At 43.3% G+C, this 21,376-nt stretch overlaps 1 protein-coding gene across 1 annotated transcript in view; it reads left to right on the top strand.

Annotated features, from left to right (window-relative positions):
* The window catches only part of LOC124545380 (fatty acyl-CoA reductase 1-like), a 163,300-nt gene that overhangs the window by 41,972 nt on the left and 99,952 nt on the right, over positions 1-21,376 (top strand). The window contains exon 3 of the mRNA XM_047124290.1: positions 18,025-18,273. Coding sequence (XP_046980246.1) covers positions 18,025-18,273 — 249 coding nt within the window. The remainder of the gene's footprint in view (positions 1-18,024; positions 18,274-21,376) is intronic.

The raw sequence follows: 21,376 nt of genomic DNA, 5'->3' as shown, positions 1-21,376 counted from the left end.
CCGAATATGAGGCAGCCAAGTCAACCGGGCATCAAAAACTACACCCAAAAACCTATGTGTCTCAACCACAGAAATAAGTTCGCCATCAAGATAAAGCCGCGGCTCCGGGTGAACAGTGCGTCGCTGGCAGAAATGCATAACGCAGGTCTTGGCAGCCGAAAACTGAAAGCCATGCGCTACAGCCCAAGACTGCGCCTTTCGGATAGCGCCCTGTAGCTGACGTTCAGCAGCAGCAACGCCAATAGAGCTGTAGTAAAGGCAGAAGTAGTCAGCTGAGACAGACGTCCCCACCGCCACAACAAGCCCATTAATGGCTACGAAAAACAGGCAGACACTTAAAACAGATCCCTGTGGCACACCGTTCTCCTGAACTCGGGAGGAACTATGGGAGGCCGCGACTTGCACGCGGAAGGTACGATACGACAGAAAATTTCTGATAAAGATCGGCAGAGGGCCCCGAAGACCCCATCCATGAAGCGTAGAAAGGATGTGATAACGCCATGTCGTATTGTACGGCTTCTGCATGTCGAAAAAGACAGCGACCAGGTGCTGACGGCGGGCAAAGGCAGTACAGATGGCCGACTCCAGGCTCATCAGATTGTCGGCGGCGGAGCGGCCTTTACGGAACCCACCCGGAGACGAAGCCAGAAGGCCCCTAGACTCCAGTACCCAATTCAAGCGCCGGCTCACCATCCGTTCAAGCAACTTGCAAAGAACGTTGGTGAGGCTAATGGGACGGTAGCTGTCCACCTCCAAAGGGTTCTTGCCTGGTTTCAGAGTGGGGATAACAATACTTTCTCGCCATTGCGACGGAAACTCACCCTCGACCCAAATATGGTTGTGAAGGACGAGGTGCCGTCGCTGGCAGTCCACTGAAAGGCGTTTCAGCATCTGACAGTGGATGCGGTCTGGCCCAGGAGCGGTATCAGGACAAGCAGCTAGGGCACTGCGAAATTCCCACTCACTGAATGGAACATTGTAGAATTCAGGATGGTGGATGCGAAATGGAAGTCTCCGACGTTCCATATGATCTTTAATGGAGCGGAAGGCCAGTGGGGAATTGGCAGAAGCGCAACTCAGAGCAAAATTCTCTGCCAAGCGGTTGGCAATTACGTCGGAGTCAGTACAAACTGCTCCATTCAGTGAGAGCACAGGGACGCTGACAGCGGTTCGATAGCCATAGAGGCGTCGAATCTTGGCCCAGACCTGCGATGGAGTGACATGGAGGCCAATGGTGGACACATACCGCTCCCAGCACTCCTGCTTGCGTTGGCGGATAAGGCGGCAGGCTCGCGCACGCAGCCATTTAAAGGCGTTGAGTTGTTTGATGGAGGGATGTCGCTTGTGACGCTGGAGCGCCCGCCGACGATCTTTAATCGCTTCTGCGATCTCAGGTGACCACCAAGGCACGTTCCGCCGCCGAGGGGACCCAGAAGAACGGGGAATGGCAGATTCGGCGGCAGTAACGATGCCGGTGGTGACCGATTGAACCACCGCATCAATGTCATCATTAGAGAGAGGCTCAATAGTGTCAGTGGAGGAAAACAAGTCCCAGTCAGCCTTATTCATAGCCCACATGCAAGGGCGCCCAGAAGACTGACGCTGTGGCAGTGACAGAAAGATCGGAAAGTGGTCACTACCACACAGGTCGTCATGCATTCTCCATTGGACAGACAGTAAGAGGCTAGGGCTGCAGATCGAAAGGTCGATGGCGGAGTACGTGCCATGCGCCACACTGAAGTGTGTGAAGGAACCATAATTTAAAAGTGAAAGATCGAACTGTGCCAATAAATTCTCAATGGTGGCGCCTCGACCTGTCACCACTGACCTACACCACAGAGGGTTATGGGCGTTGAAGTCGCCTAGTAACGAGAAAGGTGGCGGCAATTGGACTATCAGTGCAGCCAGGACATGCTGCACGACATCACCATCTGGTGGAAGGTAAAGACTGCAGACGGTAACAGCCTGTGGCGTCCACACCCGAACAGCGACAGCCTCTAAATGTGTTTGTAGAGGGACAGACACGCTGTGAAGAGAGTTAAGGACATAGATGCAGACGTCACCAGACACCCTTTCATAAGCTGCCCGGTTCTTATAATAACCCCAATAGCCACGGAGGGCGGGGTTTCGTATTGCTGGAAACCAAGTTTCCTGAAGAGCAATGCAGAAGAAAGGGTGCAGGCTGATAAGTTGTCGGAGCTCAGCTAGATGGTGGAAGAAACCGCTGCAGTTCTCTGGAGGATGGTGTTTTCCATGGCTGATAAAGGCGTGAAGGGACTGGGGAGGCAGATTACGCCTCCTGGGCCCCTGCTGCTACAGAGTCACTACCGGTGCAATAGCTATCCGTCGCGTCTGAGGGACTGGTGAGATCCAGGTCCTCAGCGGATGCCAGAATCTCCATCTCACCCTCAGACGCAGAGTTGGCAGGTTGCGGTGGGACAGGTGCCACCGCAATGTCAGGATTCTTGGGAGCCTTTTTCTTGGACTGCTTTGCGCGCTGTGTCTTTGGACTTTCTGGCTGGGAGGGCCTCACTGGGTCAGTCTCAGGGACCGACGACGACCGTGACGCCCTATGACCAGCGACCGGTGGGTGTTTGAGATACTTGCGGGTGTCTGCTTTGGCACTGGGCAAAGCCTGGGATGGGAGGGCCCCAAAGGACCCCTTCCTGGCGAGAGGAGCCGAAAATGGCTCACGCTTCTCCGAATGGGAAGGAGGAACAGATGTCCCCGATGGTTGGGGTGGAGTTGCTCCTGAAGTAGATGGAGCAGGAGCAACAGGGAGTGAAGTGCCCCCCACAACCAAGGGGACTGGTGAATTCTGACAGAGCTGAAATCGAACTGTATGTGACGACATGGTAGAGGTTCGAACCGGTGTTGCAGCAGCAGTGTAGGTGGATTTCTTTGGCACAGGATGTAGCCATTCTTATTTCTGCCTTGCCTCAGTGTAGGTCAGGCGGTCCAGAGTCTTATATTCCATTATCTTCCTTTCTTTCTGGAAGATCCTACAGTACGGTGAGCAGGGGGGATGGTGTTCTCCGCAGTTAACACAGATAGGAGGCGGGGCACATGGAGTATTGGGATGGGATGGGCGTCCACAATCTCGACACGTGATGCCGGAAGTACAGCAGGATGACATGTGCCCGAACTTCCAGCATTTAATACACCACATCGGAGTAGGGATATATGGCTTCACATCACAACGGTAAACCATCTCCATAACCTTTTCGGGTAAGACATCACCCTCGAAGGCCAAGATGATGGCACTGGTGGCTACCTGATTATCCCTCGGACCCCGATGGACGCGCTGGCTGAAGTGAACACCACGTCGTTCGAGGTTAGCGCGTAATTCATCGTCGGACTGCAGAAGAAGATCCCTGTGGAATACAATACCCTGGACCATGTTGAGACTCTTAAGCGGCGTGATGCTAACTGAAACATCCCCCAACTTGTCACAATTGAGCAACCTCCGTGAATGAGCAGAGGATGCTGTTTTGATGGCTTGGTCGACATGAACGATTCCCCATCAACTCTCGTACACATGAGGTACCGTGGTGAATATTCTCCACTGGCTTCTTTAGCCATACGTTCCTCCCATGGAGTGTCCAGGGAGGGAAACGATCTTGGTTCGTATTTCTTGCCGTTGAGGTTAGACCTCGATTGCTTAGAGACTGCTGGTGGAGGCCCACCAGCGAGAGATGATGTACAACGCTTCATTGCGGGTCATCTGCCCTGATGCCACCCACTCCGACCAGGAGCTCTCCCCACGGGCACCACCCAGCCACAGCAAAGACCACCTGGCAGGATGGCCTTTCCCAGGAGTCTCGATGGCCCAGAGGGATAGGCATCTACTCCTTGGCATACGTGGGGAGGTGAGGAGGTAGCAGCTCAGGCATCAGCAGTGCGATCCCTGTGTAGTCAGGGGGCTACCGCTAAGAGGATACATAACGACCCCACCACAACGGACTGGCTACCGTGCTCGATGTCGGGTGTCAAATATCCATATGTGTCAGGAGAGCGAAGATGGAAGTTCATAATGGAGGGCATGTATGCTACCCAGAACACACAGCAGCTGATGTGGCCGGAAGCTCGGTGTAAGGCCAACTCCATGACAATATTGTTTGTGCCAGATCTAAGGGCAAGATCGACATACTTGTAGAATGCACCACGTAAGGCGCCCTTCCCAAAATGGTACGCACTAACAGAAAATTTTGAAATCTAGTGGTCAAATCCCTTAGGGGACCATCACATTAAGGCCGAAACGTTTGAGACTCCTTTTAGTCGCCTCTTACTACAGGGAGGAATACCGCGGGCCTATTCTAACCCCAGAACCCGCAGGGGGGTGTGGGGGTAAGAACTGTCTACTCTCAGTGATGTGAAAACTAAGTGTAGCTCACGACATGCAAATATCCAGACTATATTCATCCATTATTTGAAAATGAGACAACAAATTTCTAGCTGATAACCTCACGAACTGGTGATAGGAAACAAGTTTAGTGCTGACTGCATTTTCACTGTTCATGCAGTAAATGTGCCGCATCAGGCACGACATTTTAATCTGCAGCTGACCCCATTTCTAGCATTTTACAGGCAGTAATCTCATATACCACTCAATGTACTTAGGAAAATATATATGACATGCATTTCAGGAAATATGATGTCACCAACACAGATGTGTGTGAAAACTGCCATATTATTCATGCTGTTTTAACTGATTACTTCGTTGATACTAACTCTATTCACATTTCTCAGGCAGTATTCACATACACCACTGAATACACCTGGAAAATTATATCATTGGTTGGTTGGTTGGTTTGGGGAAGGAGACCAGACAGCGTGGTCATCGGTCTCATCGGATTAGGGAAGGATGGGGAAGGAAGTCGGCCGTGCCCTTTCAGAGGAACCATCCCGGCATTTGCCTGGAGTGATTTAGGGAAATCACGGAAAACCTAAATCAGGATGGCCGGACCCGGGATTGAACCGTCGTCCTCCCGAATGAATTATATCATTGCATCATACATAGCTTAGGAAATATGACGTCTTACAGTTGATCCGCGTAGAAACGAAACTGGAGGGTGAAATTCGCTAGCGATGCAGGAGAAACATGTGTGCAAATATTTGTGAAATATGTTACATAATTGTGAGATATGAAAAGCGTTTACTCATGAAAAACCACGGATAAAATACACCTCCTTAACCCCTGGATAGATTTCATCCAAACTTTGTACACATATTGCTTACTATTTGAAAATAAATACTGGGGGGGGGGGGGGGGCGGGTACGAATGAAAAGTTTCCTGTCTGGTGGCTGGTGGCGGTAATAACGTGGACAGAGAATGGGGGAGGAAGAGGTTGACAGGTAGAGAGGGGGAAAGAGGAGATAGACATAGACATGGGAGAAGGCGATGGACTGAGGCAGGGGGAGGGGAAATCTGAAAGAAAGGGAAAAGGAGTACACTGATAGAGAGCCGGTGACACAGAGGGGGGAACATGATATGTAAAAACAGAGAAGAGGAGGAAATCGACAAAGAAAGAACGAGAAGGATATGGACAGAGAGAGGGGCATCGGAAGATGGACAGAGGGCTTCGGAAGGAGGAGGAGGAGGAAGAGGACAAGAATGTGGACAGAGAAGGGGGTGGGATGAGATTGACAGAGGGGAAAGGAGGAGACATTATAATAAATACATACCCAGGCAACTCTGGGTACTCAAGCTAGTAACTTATATAAAAACAACATTGATGTAATATTTGTAACAGTTGTTTTTCTCAGTGTGTAACAGGACTTGATGTACTTTAGGTTGATATTATTTTGTTCGAGCCATTGCTGAGGCCTAGAGGAGCTCCAGGGCTGTGGAGAGCGCACTTTGCCTCGCCGAATTACGGTGTTACCTAAAAGTAGGAGCATCTAGTGGGTGATTAGTTAACTTGCCTGGAGCATTGTACTGTCTCTATGCTCCCTACATATATTTACGATCTTATTCTAGGGGCTTCCCTTCATCTTCTTCGCTCATGTTTATAACGATTGTTTTGGTTTTTCCAACATTTAATTGTTTACCCTCCTATGCAACTCTTCTATCCAGGCACTGATATCTTGTTTCAGGTTTTGTTTTCTAGTGAATTCTATCACCAAGTCTTCTGCGAAGCTCAGCTGCTAACATGAATGGGTTTCGACTGCTGCAACGTATTTTCACCATCCACTGAAGAATCCTTAATTAACAGTTCTTGTGTCGGTCCTGGAATTCGCATACAGGCTCCTAAAACACCTATAAAAGACCTCGCTGGCCGCACGTTCTGGCGTTAGGAACTTGATTATTCTGTATAAGAAATAGTAGTAAATAATAATAGTGATGCTGTAACTGTTGGTTGGTAGTATTTACTGACAAAATGCAACTTAACGCTAGATTGCGTACTGACGGCTATCCTGTGTGGCCGCTTTTTAGTACAGCTTTAAAAGAGAGATAGATTATTAACTGATCACCGATGCGTTGGTTCTGTATTGCGTTCAGGAGACGTACGGACTGATTACGCGAATAATTCACCTCCTGACGCGGATTGCCTTACGCAATCAGAATCTTCGATGAAAATACCTAAGGAAACTATTTGAAAATAAAAATGTAAATGAAAGCAAATTAGGGGAATTTCGCAAGAGAAAGATTAACAGATCGGAAGTGGAACATATACTGGTCTCCCAAATACAATCGAGACACCGCGATAAAGAGCGAACCTGTAACAAAGCTCATATACAATTTGAACACCAGTTTTGGTTAGTGGAAGAAAAGAATAAGAAGAAAATTACTGCATCGTAAAATATTAATATATTTTGAACAAATTGGCTTTAAACTTCTAGACATTGACAAACACACAATAAGTGCATGACTTACATCTGATATTTCTTTTGTACACGGCGCAGTCCAATAATCGCTGATTTGCCAGTCCGTTCCTTCTTAAAAATTAAATGGCCTTGCATGTGCGTAACTACATTGTATCCTCACCCGGGTTACCGAAATGTTTGTTCGTCGTTTCACATAGTTTCTACACAAAATAAAAACACAACTTGTAGCAATGCTATGTAGTATGTCCTAACATATCGGCGCCCAAAAGCACAAGGGATAATGAAGTCTCTAGAATATTTCTTAACAAAAGATAGATTGTTCAATCTTCTGTTTCGCAGCTTCTTGCTATCAATATCTGTGGCAATGATTTTAAATATCTGCGCCCAGCGGGTCATAGTGCTTATTTACAGTATTTAAACGTTGGACGCGCATCTTATTGTAGGAGTATATTTAAAAAAATAATATTCCTTCTCATTACTCTCGCGCTGTGATGCTTAGCATCTTTACGAACTACAGCTCCTTGGCTGTCCTTTTCCTTTATGACAAATATCTCGTATGCGAAGTATCTGAAATCCAATAATATTACATTGCTTCCCGCGTAAGGAACGATGACTCCGCGAGGATCATAGTCGTAATATTACTGCTTTCGTGAATCAAGTTAGTATTACTTGCTAAAATTCTTTATGATAGATTTCATATATGACATTAGACAAAGTGGTTGACATAAGGAATAATAGGTAAATATATTCGTACGACTGAAATTGATGGTAACTTGTTCGTAGGGTAATTACATGACAATTGAGCCGTACTCTTTCTATAGTATTATTCAAAGACAACAAATGTTAATTTCTCTGTAAAAGACAATGAAATTAGGATAAAGATATACATACATAGATACATTATACATGGCATAATAAATATTAAAAGATAATAAGGAAATAAATTATTTGACTTCACTGGAAGTCTTGGTGCATTGTGCAGTCTTGGAAAAATATATTACAAAGAATTGACATTCCTGTTTTACAATGACATATTACTGAATAATTTTTTTTACCGTGGTTTCGACGAAGATTTCTTGCAGTAAACACGTAGCACTTTACCGATTTGTGGCTTTCGTAACCTGCAAAAAAAAAGTTTCACTACACTTAAGTAGGTATGACTTAACACTTGGAGTGGTAGAACTTCGGGTATAAATGGTAGCACCGTACTTGAGTGAGGGAATTTGATTGCACTTTCACAGTGGAGGAAACGTAGGGCATCACTTTCACTGTGGAGGTTGAAGTGGTTGTCTGGATGTGATGTTGCGTTGGAAATGCGTCGTGGATCAGGAACTGGAAGACTGGTTCTGCAACGTGTTGAGCCGTTTGGTGGCGGTCTCTATTTCACTTGATACACGTTCGAGCTTCCATTCATGTTCTCGTATATGAAAAATACAGAGAAAATCTGTATTAGACTGTGCTTACTTACTACTAACTTAGTCTAAAAGAAAATTGGTAGGATAACAATTGTTTATGTACATGAGGTTTCATTCTCTTCGTAGTACTTAGTACTCGTATACGCCGGGTGATCAAAAAGTCAGTATAAATTTGAAAACTGAAAAAATCATGGAATAATGTAGATAGAGAGGTACAAATCGACACACATGCTTGGAATGACATGGGATTTTATTAGAACCCAAAAAATACAAAAGTTCAAAAAATGTCCGACAGATTGCGCGTCATCTGATCAGTATAGTTATAATTAGCATAACAAAGCAAAGATGATGTTCTTTACAGGAAATGCTCAATATGTCCACCATCATTCCCCAACAATAGCTGTAGTCGAGGAATAATGTTGTGAACAGCACTGTAAAGCATGTCCGGAGTTATGGTGAGGCATTGGTGTCGGATGTTGTCTTTCAGCATCCCTAGAGATGTCGGTCGATCACGATACACTTGCGACTTCAGGTAACCCCAAAGCCAATAATCGCACGGACTGAACTCTGGGGACCTGGGAGGCCAAGCATGACGAAAGTGGCGGCTAAGCACACGATCATCACCAAACTACACGCGCAAGAGATCTTTCACGCGTCTAGCAATATGGGGTGGAGCACCATCGTGCATAAACATCGTACGTTCCAGGAGGTGTTTATCACCCAGGCTGGGGATGATGCGATCTGTAACATATCGGCGTACCTCTCACCCGTCACGTTAGCAGTTACAAAACCAGAATCACGCGTTTCCTCGAAGAAAAAAGGCCCGATGACGGTAGATGTGGTAAACCCAACCCATGCCGTGACTTTCTTGTCGTGCAATGGAGTTTCCACGACAGTTCTAGGATTTTCGGTAGCCCAAATTCTGCAGCTGTGGGCGTTGACAGACCCTCGGAGCGTGAAATAAGCTTTGTCGGTCCACAACACGTTACTCGCCCAATCGTCATCTTCCGTCATCTTTTGAAACGCCCACACCGCAAATTCCCTCCGCTTCACTAAATCGCCAGGTAAAAGTTCATGATGCCGATGGATTTTGTACGGATAGCATCGGAGGGTACGCCTAAGTGCCAACCAAACAGTGGTGTAGGGAATGCCGGTGCGACGTGCGACTGCACGAGCGCTGATTTCCCCGTATATAGACGAACCCACTACAGTCTCCATTTCTTCCTGAACTGTCTCAGCAGCATTATGTCTTGTGCTCGGTCGGCCACTACTGAGTCTATCGTCTAAACAACCCATGGCTTCGAACTTCGAAATCATTCTCGCCACAGCTGCATTTGGCAACGGACTTTTACCCTTTCGAGTCCCCTTTCTATGACGATTGGATCGTAACGCTGAACTAGCACATTCCCCATTCTGATAATACAGCTTTACCAAAAGCGCCTTTTCAGGTAACGTCAACATGCTGCGACTGCTGGCGCATCTGATTCTCTCTCTCATTACAGCTCCTTTTATACACGATTGTCATGCGCAGTCACTGACGTTTTGCTGTCCAGCGCCATCTGTCGAACATTTTGTGAACTTCGTTTTTTTGTTTGGTTCTAATAAAACCCCATGTCATTCCAAGCATGTGTGTCAATTTTTACCTGGCTATCTACATTATTCCGTGGTTTATTTTCAAATTTATACTGACTTTTTGATCACCCGGTATTTACTTTTCTGGTTTTATTTGGGTAGAGACGTTTTCGTCATTACTTGGCCTGGTCTACAAATTCGGTAGCAATTGTCAAAGTCGAGTTTTAGACTTTTCAGATTAGTATCTTGGTGATTTTATAAGGTCTATACGTGCTTGACTCATGGTTTTATCAGATTTTATATTGAAAGTATTTCAAACACATTTGGCAGCCGCGTTCGTTGTGCAAAGGAATCTGGATTGTTGAGCGCGCAGCGTACTCTGTGCTACCTCCGTTTGTGACAGTCACGTGATAGTAACTTGACGGCTTCACAACGCTAGCAACAGTGCTCTGCGAGAGGCAGGATGTTTTGTGTCTACTAGCCGTGTCATGAGCTTTTACGGTTTTTCATCGATTCGGAATTACGGGAGCAGCCAGACGAGGCGACTCCCGCAGCTTTGTCGAAGAATGTGTCCGTGGAAGGCGTACAGTACCGGTTGCGGTAAGTACAACACTTATTCACTTGCACAGTTCGGCTTTCTACATCGTGGTTTCGTGGTACAAGTGTTTATAACATTACTTCACATGAGGAATTTCACACGTGTCCATAAAGTTATCACCCTATCAGTTCACACGTTATTATTTTTTCGTGTCCACATGTATTTGGTCGTCATGTTAAAGTTCGCACGCACCACTTTTGTGCGTGTCCGTTTATTGCTTGTCTATAGTCGGTTTACACGCAGCAACACATACGTGTCCATAAATTGATGACTGCATTATTACTACAAAGTACAGTTAACATATATGTCTACAAAATTATTTACAAAGAAAAATTAGTCTGTGACTACAAGGCCTGACGAAAAAACGTTTGTCTTATTTATAGTTTGTGCTTGCAAGGCAGTTTACACCTTGTTCGAAATCTTGATATTCTTTTCTTTTTCCAATAATTACTCTTCTCTCAAGTTCAGATCTTTTATTTTCTCTCTTTTAATTACGTCGTTAGTTTGAGGGCATAGTCAATGTGGCTTTATTGATGTGATGAACAGTTCATGTTCAAGTTTCCACGAGGGAAATTGGGTAGCTTGATGTTCTCTATCGTGCAATTTCACACAACAAATCTTAATTGAATTCACAGTTCGCGGAAAATAAGCATAGCCTGTCAACAACCAACGTGTCACGACCATCCATACGTACAGTCTGTACGTATCAAGCATGCAATCAGTACGTAAAATTCAGTTCTCTACTGGGTAGGGCAGGCAGGTGAGGATACTGATTAGAGGAAAACACAATAGACTTTTTTGGAGTCAAGAGATTTGAAGATACAATGTTAATGCCGTATGAAATGACGAGCCTAACATAAATTGTGCATCATCACCCTAGTTTTCCATGACAAGTAGTTTGCGTAATTAAATCGATATAGCAGTCTCAGTCTCGTCTCATCCAGCTCTCCAATTTCTCTATACATATCTAAAATTCCTTACACCATGCATTAGCAGTGAACAGAGTTTGATAGCTATCTTCTCTTTTGAAAAAAAAAAAGAATGGAAACATTCGTTGTATCTCGAGGACCTGAAATAGATGCTTTTGGTACTAAATTGGTTTACTTAATAAATGATCTTTGTAAGTATTTCAGCTGCACTGTGACGCAAAATTCTTATGAACGTATACGGTTTTCTCCGTACAGTAATAAAAATAACTGAACTGCGCACTTCTTTCCTGCAACCTTCATCGCTATTGATTTACTTGTTTCTTATACGCTAAGCTGCTGCCTTTATCTACTGCTTTTCACAGGTAGTCTCATAAAAATTGTGGTCAAACACTCCTTGTAAATAACGTAACATTTACCTCATAAGAGTAAGCGACCTTAATCAATTTTTATTTACGAGCAATGATTCTGGTCCGAATGATCATTTAATTTATTTCATTCAAGTGGAGAGATCTTTGGTATACTTAAAACTAGTGATAGCAGGTGGCACTTAGCACGTCCCTACTATAATATTTATTCGTCTGCTCTTTGGCTTTGGCCGTTCATAACTCAATTTAACTTAAAACTAACTTACATCTGAGGCAAATCTTGCTCTCCTGTAATAAATGTATTTTAATTCAGGTACTCACATAAATTACTTCTCTTGTGGAGGCATGTCGACAGGGTGTTACTCCTGTGCATTATTCTTATGTACGCTTATACTTCACACATACTATGACAACTTTATATATATATATATATATATATATATATATATATATATATATATATATATAGAGAGAGAGAGAGAGAGAGAGAGAGAGAGAGAGAGACAGAGAGAGAGAGAGAGAGAGAGAGAGAGCAGCTTAACTTAGCAGCTATCTTCAATGGTTGACTCGGTATTTCTTTAAGTCTCCGTGATGAAACAATCCTTTTATTCGTCCAGATACAGGGTCAGCTAATAAATAGCAACCAATGTGCGGTTTTCTTAAGAAAATAAATGGTCCGTCATACAAGCGCTGCCACTTGCGATTCTTATGATGAATCAAATATGGTTTGAAGTGAGTCTTTAATAGCACTTGTTCATTTATACGATAGGATAACACTTTGATAATGTGTTTGTCATGCGTCTTTTTCCTTAGGTTGTCTTGAGTGGTTAAAGATATGAGAGCTTGTCTTAACTTGTCGTCTAAGGTTACTTCAGGGTGTTGTAATTTCGTTCCGCAGCTTCCCCGTGGAGACGTAAATAAGTTGCTAATGGTTTTCCGACTTGGGTTATTTTTACGTGATTAGTATTTTGTATCATGCTAGGCTGAAAACTTGCGTTTGTATCCCATACGAACTGCGCATCACGTAATTGCGTGTCGTTTGACATCGCGTTTGATGCTTGATCTCCCCCCTGTGTGTAAAATATCGTCGGGTTTCCTAGACTATTATAACTAGCGGTGTTAATAAAAGCATGCGGCGGATTGGTCTGATTATTGTTCCCGAGTTGGTGAGAAAATGGCGCATTTTGAGGCTGTAAATAATTTATTTGGTGAGAGGGAGTGAAACGACTTGGCTGACTGTAGTGTTGTGGCCCGTTATAATTGTTCCATTTCTTTCCCTTGTGACGATTTCCATCATATTTCCTGTTGTCCTGATTCTGGTAATTACCGTTGTGATTTATTGGTGAGTTTCCGTATTGTAGCTGTGTGTTTTGGTAAATCGCATTGTATCTATTCTGGTTTGGATATTTACTATATGGTTTTCCATTGCGGCAGTTGAAATTATTATTGCTATACGGCTGAGCGTGCGGTTGTCCTGTGTTATGTTGGTACGACATTCCGTTGACACAGTCTGCTACGTGCTGCTGCAAAGCGGGCGGTCAGTTATTGTAATTATTTCGCGCACTCGCATCCACGTCCTCATAGATCACATCCAAATTGTCAAGAACGGAAAGAAAGGCTGCCTGGTCCTGTACACTCACATTAACTAATTTTTCCCTCATTGGCACAGAAAGCTTTGACTTTAATGTCATGATGATATCTTTACTTGAAATGGGCGTGTCCCAATACTGAATTTTACGTAAATATTTTTCGAAATAACGCTTCAAACCTGCTCCCTTGGTGTTGAAAGGTTCGGCGTTGTAGACCTCCTTTCGGAGTCTGTGTTGTATACCTGAACTCCAGAATTTACTCAAAAATTGCCTTTCGAAATCTGCGTAGGTGTGACATTTGTCTATTATTTCAGTACCCCAAATTGATCCTTCGCCGTGTGCATACCCTAATATGAACTGTAATCGCTGTCTGTCGATCCATGATTCTGAAAAAGGATCTGTGAATGATTTTAGAAATACCATGGAATGTATATTTCGTTTTTCAGGTATAAAAGGCTGGAAAACTCTGTGTTTCAGCACACTCCCATCTCGCATTAGTTCAACGAGTGTCAGTTGATCGGTATGACCACGTGAAGTTGAAGCTTTATCTCGCGTATTATTTACAGTTGGTGATAATTGTACTTCATACTCGGGATATTGACGAGTATCTTGTTCTGGCGGTAGTGAATAATCGCTTTGATTGTCAGCTTGCAATTCTATAACTTTCCTTTTCAGCTGATCTGTGTCACCGGTCAGCCGTTGCTTCCATTCCGGAAGATCGTGGCTGAAGGCTCCTCTGATTTTGCCTAATTCACTGGTTAAAGTGTCACCAGAAATAACGGGAGCGGTTAGGATTTCTACTGTGGCGGATTAAACTGTACCTTTTAGATCAGAGTGTACCTTACTCTCAATGTACTGTTCCTTGGATTGTATCCACTTTTCAAATTCCCTATTAAGTGTAGTGCTTATTCCTGCGGTGACATCTTCGATCCTTTTGTCAATATTGACATCGGATATTCGCTGAGCAAGTTCTTCCACTCGCTCGCCAATGTGGCTGACACCTTCTGTCAATTGGCCTACTCTTTTTGAAACATCACTGTAATGTTTCAAAGAGTCACTCGCTGTTGATTTACGCACATCGACTTGGGTCTGCAAATCTGTAAATTTTCTACCAGTGTTGGTATCGGCGGAATCCATCATGGAAAGAACACTGTCTATTTTTGCATGTACGCTTGCGTTTAGCTCGCTTGCCTAAGCGGTGGTAATAAATTGAATTTTTTCCTCCATGTTGTCATTCGAACTTTTTATTTGTGTTTGGATGTCGGTAATAACAGAATTTATATTGGTCATTCGCACTTGAGTATCCTCTGTCCTCAATTCTAAACTGTGGGACCTGCTGTCTACAGCTCTGTTCTGTTCCTGTAATCTGGCATCAACATCCGCTATTTGGCTTCTACGACAACCCATGTGAACTTCAATGTTGTCAATTTTTTGGTGTTGACTGTCCCATGTGTGCCTCAAAACTGGTTTTCATATCAGCAAACCATTTTATTATTTCTGACTTCTAGCATTCACGCGGTTGCGACGCGGACTGTGGTGCCGATACCTCGCGTGTCGCTTCGTCGTCTGTTGTTCCTTCACTGCGAGATTCAAGTTTGTTTACACCTGCGCGCGGTCTAAGTTGTCTGGGTTGCTCATCTGCCATCTTAAATTTAGCGTAGTTACACCACACGAGCCAGAAAAGATAATTTATAATTACGGTTTTCACTTTCACCTCAATGATTTCGCGTCCTGATTTCTCAGATATTGCGTGCGCGTTAAGAACAATTGAAACTCTAGCACATGAAGATGCCAATATGGCAACTAGAGAGATAAAATAAATGAAAAACACTTATACCGCACTAAAACTGGTGTAGATAGCGGCTATTTTGATCCACTAAAATATACAACAATATAAATTTTGACTGACTATTTCTAACTATTTTAAGTGAAATGAAGAGGCGGATCGAACAACAAAAGGAAGGAGACATATGGGAATTAAATAGCTTGAGGAAAAGGAAAGAAGCACAGAGAGTGAATATTCACTAGCCGATTGAATGCTCGGTATGCAAAGCTTCAAACGTAATGAAAAGTCGTACTCACTTTAGTGGTCTTGCGCGCCGCTATTTACTGCTGTTGTGGATTCGTACTGCGGTTTTCTGCGCATACATCCTTTTTTTACTGGTTCCTTTTCCTTGCGCTTCCAAATTTCCTCCAGATGGTAGCATGAAAAATAAAGAGAACAGATTAGTTTTTAGTCAAGTCCCTGTTCGGGCACCACATCCGGCGTTAGGAACTTGCTTATTCTGTATAAGAAATAGTAGTAAATAAATAATAGTGATGCTGTAACTGTTGGTTGGTAATCTTTACTGACAAAATGAAACCTAACGCTAGACTGCGTACTTTAGGCTACCCTGTGTGGCCGTTTTTGAGTACGACTTTAAAACAAAGAGAGATTATTAATTGATCACCGAAGCGTCAGTTTTCGATTGTGTTCTGGAGACGTACCGACTGATTACGCGAATAATTGACCTTTTGACCCGGATTGCCTTCACGCAATCAGAATCTTCGATGAAAATACCTAAGGGACCTATTTGAATATAAAAATGGAAATGAAAGCAAATTAGGGGAATTTCGTTGAACACATTAGTGGTCTCCCAACAACAAACGAGACACCGCGATAAAGAGTGAACCTGTGACAAAGCTCATATACAATTTCAACATCATTTTTGGTTAGTGAAAGGAAAGAATAAGAAGAAAATTGGCTTTAAACTTCTAGATTTCGACAAATACACAATAAATTCATGACTTGCATCTGATATTTCTTTTGTACACGGCGCAGTCCAATAATCGCTGCTTTGTCAGTCCGTTCCTTCTTAAAAATTAAATATCCTTGCGTGTGTGTAAGTACATTGTATCCACACGCGAGTTACCGAAATGTTTGTCCATAGTTTTTACACAAAATAAAAATACAACTTGCAGCAATACTATGTATTACGTCTTAACATGTTGGCGACCAAAAGTACAAGGAATAATGAAGTCTCTGGAATATTTCTTAACAAAAGATAGATTGTTCTTTCTTCTGTTTCGCAACTTCTTGCTCTCAAATTCTGCGGCAGTGATTTTAAATATCTGCGCCCAGCGGGTCATAGTGTTTATTTAGAGTATTTAAACTCTGGTATAAGCGTACATTAAAAAAAAAAATCGCCTCTTCACTCTCGCGCTGTAATGCTTAGTATTTTTATGAAGTACAGCGCGTTTGCTGTTCTTTTCTTTTATGAAAAATATCTCATATGCAAAGTATCTGAAATCCAATAATCTTATAACGTGCCTCTATGGACCTCTAGGTCTCGGCCTTCAGGACTGTCACACGCATGTTTCATGTGTAAAATGACGGCATGAAAGATCTTGTTTTCTTCTCGACTAGGTATTGATTGACCATCGTAGGTATGAAGACGAGTTCTTGGCTGCTTTTGTGTGGGAGAAAGCTTATCTACCCTTCTTATGACTGTGTTCAACCTCATTTCTGAGTCCAGTTTCAAAAATCCTGTAGTAGAATTTTTCAGCAACTGACAGTAGTGAAGTGCCTTTATAGTCCCTATGCTCAATGTAGTCCCGTCTTCCCATAATATGGGACTATCAAAACGGTTTTTCTTCCCTTCAACTGTTTTATATAGCAGTTCATTTGCAAAGATTTTAATCATATGTAGTTTGATGTCACTTTTCTTTAAAAAAAAGCTTCTTAATAATCATCTTCTTATAGCCTGGTTCTTTTTAAGTTTTTTTAAGTTTAGATACCTAACGTTGCCGTCCTGCACACGTCTATTTCTGCCAAGGAGTTCGCTTTCATAGCACTGGTTTTATAAATGGTGAATTAATTAAATTTAACGATAACTCAATTGCTGTGCAGTGATTGATTTAATCGTTCTATGTAAACTGTAGCAGCACGAGACGGTGCCCTTAGTTTTTCTGGAATGGTTCTCGGAATATGACATGTTCCATAAAGGAAAAATGGTATAGAGGACACTAGTACGATCAGTTCTAGGGAGCATGAAAACCGATTTCGAGCGAAATAAGAGTAGTTCTTCCGGGATTATAACAGTTATCTTCGCTACGCAGTTTCACTGAGCAATAGACAAGGCGCTGGGTTGTGAATAAAATGAACGTTTCATTTGGTACCTTGTGCAGATGTATCTGTATAATATGCTAGTGGAGAGGATGTGTCTGTCACGATTGTGAGTGACTCGAATCTGTGCGTCGACAGATGGTATGGGTGTTTTAGTGATCTTGACATGTAGCTCGGCATGTGGTTTTTGTTCGGATTAATAAATGTCCATTGCTAATCTTAGATACCCTAATATGTGAATGAGAGTGGAAAGGTACAAGTGTGGCTGAGTAAATCGACACTGGAAGTGCCGAGGATGGTAGTTTCGCTTTTCAGTGAAGTAATCTACACACTGCACTTGTCACGCAGCAACTGGAGGGTGACAATTAATTTTGAATAGTATCATAGTTATGTCACTATCATAGTCAAACTTGAAGGATTCAGTGTGGTTTTCACTACTCCTCGTTCCTTCTCGGCCAAAAGTCCTTAAATTAACTTTTCTCATTAACTCATTGAACCAGATCAGATTAGGGACTTTATATCTTGTTTCACATCTTCTCAAGGAGATGTCTTTGATTTATCAGTTTACCATAACATACACGCAATTCTCATTGTCATCAGCAGTCCGCCTTTTATTTGTGCAGATATTCTCAAAGGTTCGAGAAGAGCAGCCTGACTTCGCACGCCACCTGTCCGTGATTGGCGGCGATGTCAGCTCCCCGGACTTCCAGCTGGAAGAGCAGGACATTGAGGCCCTGCGGCGTGACGTGAGCGTCGTCTTCCACTGCGCCGCCAGCGTCCGCTTCGACGACAGCCTGCGCCAGGCCGTCAACACCAACGTGGTGGGCACCAAGCGCGTGCTGCAGCTGGCCGAGCAGCTGCCCAACCTGCAGGTCTGACGAATGTGCAAAATGGCTTAACATGCTCTTAGAGTAAGGGAGTGTATTTACACTGATGAGCCAAAATGCACTCAATGAAAATAACTGAAGCATCTTGTAGACATGGCAGGATATCAATGTAGCTTTAACCAGCGGATATATAAATGATAAGAGTTACAGTTCTGTGATCAGCAGAATGGTCACCAGAGTGCATTAGTTTTGTTCATTTTTACTGTTGTTATCAGGGTATGAGCAGCGTCATATGTCTGGTGAACACTGTGAAGGACATGAAGATGCTGTTTACTGGTATGAAGTAGCGGAATCAGCATATACAGAGTTTGAAAGGGGCTTCATTGTGGGTCTCCATTTGGCTGTCAAGTTGAATCATGCAGGACCGTGATTTGTGTTGCATTTGGATTCGATAGTGGTCTGATTTAGGACTGTATGGGAACGTGAGGTTAGTATACTCATCATGGTTCCAATGGACAGCATCTGACCACCACAAGTGAGAATCACGATGTAGTACACCAAGACATCATAGCCCCTTCACATGTGTACTGGTCGCCAGAGAATGGGTATCCCTGCAACGTTCTGTGTTATCCCACTCCATTGGTTGGGGACTAGTAGCAGCTGCACTAGGAAATTAGTGTCCCGTGCGTGGGGTGCAGGTAACACTGCAACACAGATTGCCACATTTGGAGTGCTGCTGTGCCTGAGAAGTATGGACTGCTAAAGAATGGCATGACATTGTATTTAGCAATGACATACAATTCCTCACTAACTCATATGCCCATTGTCTGCGAGTTCGTGGTGACCTAGGGAGAAGGGCTTTTCTTACAATGTTTTAGAGGGGCACAACATTCTCATTCCTGTCAGTGTGGTGTGAGGAACCATTACATATGACAGCAAGTCACGACCAGTATCGATTGAGAGGAATGTTACAGCACAACTATGTGTCATGGGCATCTTGTGTTATCACGTGTTAACTCTCTTGTGACAGTATTATGCCATTTCTCAACAGCACAATGATCATCGAGACAAGACATGTTCTCTGTGAACTGTCTGCAGGACAGGTACTCCTGCGGCCAGCAAGAGGCATAGATCAGATATACATTGTTGCAATAAAACATTAATGGAAGCACCCGAAATGGCAACTTTGCCCCAGTGTCAAAACCAGAATATCAAGAATATAAAAGGCTGGTTTGTTGATTTGGGAGAAGGGACCAAACAGCAAGATCATCAGTCCTATTGGATACGGGAAGGATGGGAAAGGAAGTCTATTAAGTCTTTTCAAGGTAACCATCCCGGCATTTGCTTAAAGTAATTTAGGGAAATCATGGAAAACCTAAATCAGGATGGTCGGACATGGGTTTGAACCGTCGTCATGCCTAATGCGACAAATTATAATGGTTGTGGACCATCTTCACTCAGGAGATAATCCATTGGGTTTATGACACTTTCCCAACCTGATCAGTGCGTGCACCCAGACCAGAGGGGATGTAGTATCATTGTCACAAGTGAACTCATGTTGCCATGTTCTTTGTAAAAATGACTAGACTTTCTAATCACAGAAATGACATAACACACCACCCTCTCAATCATTGAAATTTCATTTCGTTTCCTCCTCCTCCTATTCCAGGTTTTGTACTATTTGTCAAGCAATGTCATATTGGTTCACCTTTGGAATGCAATGGAGTAGCGATTCTACATGGGATCGATTCGACAAGACGTCGGTAGGCCTATACATTGGTCTTTCAGCTCTAATAAATAACTCGTATGTGTGTTCTGGAGGCATGCGCCCAGTAGTGTGCCAAAATTATTTCCACAGATTTATATAAGGAAAATTTGGCGGCCAAGTCATCAGTGTGAGTTTACTAGCTGCTACAAATCACTGTAACACGATTGTGGCCTTCAGGTAGCTATCCTGATGTAAGACGCTATCGCGATCAGGAGTGAGGTCATCAGATATGAAGACGTGCTGGTGGTCCACAGTGAAGTTAATGCAAGCTGTAGCTGTCATGGACCCTTTGATTACTACCACAGATCCCATGGAAGTCCATGTGAATGACCAGCATAACTTTGCAGCATCCACATTAGCATGCATCAGTGGCACTTGCACGTTTTGTGCAGCTGTTTGCTTGGATAATGGTGTATCCAGACACGACGATCGGCCTGGTGTAACAAGAAACTGTGATTAGGCCGACCAGGTGATCCATTGCCATTGTTTCACTGTCCAATCTCGATGATCCTACAGACAACTGCAATGATAATTGACAACGTTGTTGGGTCAACATATGTAGAAGTCTGTGTTCATGAATTTGCCTTGAAACACTTATGTACATATGAGGATTATACTCTGTCGTTAGATCTGCGATGGATCACCCATCACACATCTTACTTCAAAGAGTGGGCAAGCATCTGACGTCCACATGCTCTAAATAACGTGTAAGGCCAGCGCCCTGTCGCCTTTCATGAGTTCTCCTTTCTACAACCACTTTTGATAGATGCTGACAGTAGTAACTTTGAAACATCCGATCAGCTTTGACATATCCAAGACGCTCGATCTTATGAGCAGATTATATTACATTAATGAATACAATACTTTCTAATGAAGTGGAACGTGTCAGTTCAACAAAAGATTTCTTTATGTGCTATCATTCGAGGCCTTCTCTTTCAGCAGAAGGAGTTGTCATTCAGAAATTCTCTTAATTTATGTTTAAATGTTGACTGCATATCTGTCAGACTCTATATGTTGTTTGGTAAGTGTCCCAAGATTTTTGTGGCAAAAAATTCACCCCATTCTGTGCCAAAGTTAGATTTAACACAAAGTAGTGAATATCAGCCTCTCTTCTACTGTTGAAAGTTTGCACATTGCTATTGCTTTGTATTGGGATGGGTTATCACCAAATATTTCGTATGTGAATCTATACATTCTGAAGCTACTGTGAATATCACTAGTTTGTTAAATAAATTCCTGCCAGATGATCGTGGCTGTTATCCAGCTATTATTCTAACCACAAGCTTTGTGCAATGAATACTTCTTTCCTTAATGATGAATTAACCAAAAATATGATCACATACAGAAGGGATGAGAGGAAACAGGCGTAGTGAGCTAATT

Source organism: Schistocerca americana, chromosome 8, assembly GCF_021461395.2.
Source record: "Schistocerca americana isolate TAMUIC-IGC-003095 chromosome 8, iqSchAmer2.1, whole genome shotgun sequence".
NCBI lineage: Eukaryota > Metazoa > Arthropoda > Insecta > Orthoptera > Acrididae > Schistocerca > Schistocerca americana.
The sequence above is the reverse complement of the archived record's forward strand: the minus strand, read 5'-3'. Positions and strand labels throughout refer to the sequence as shown.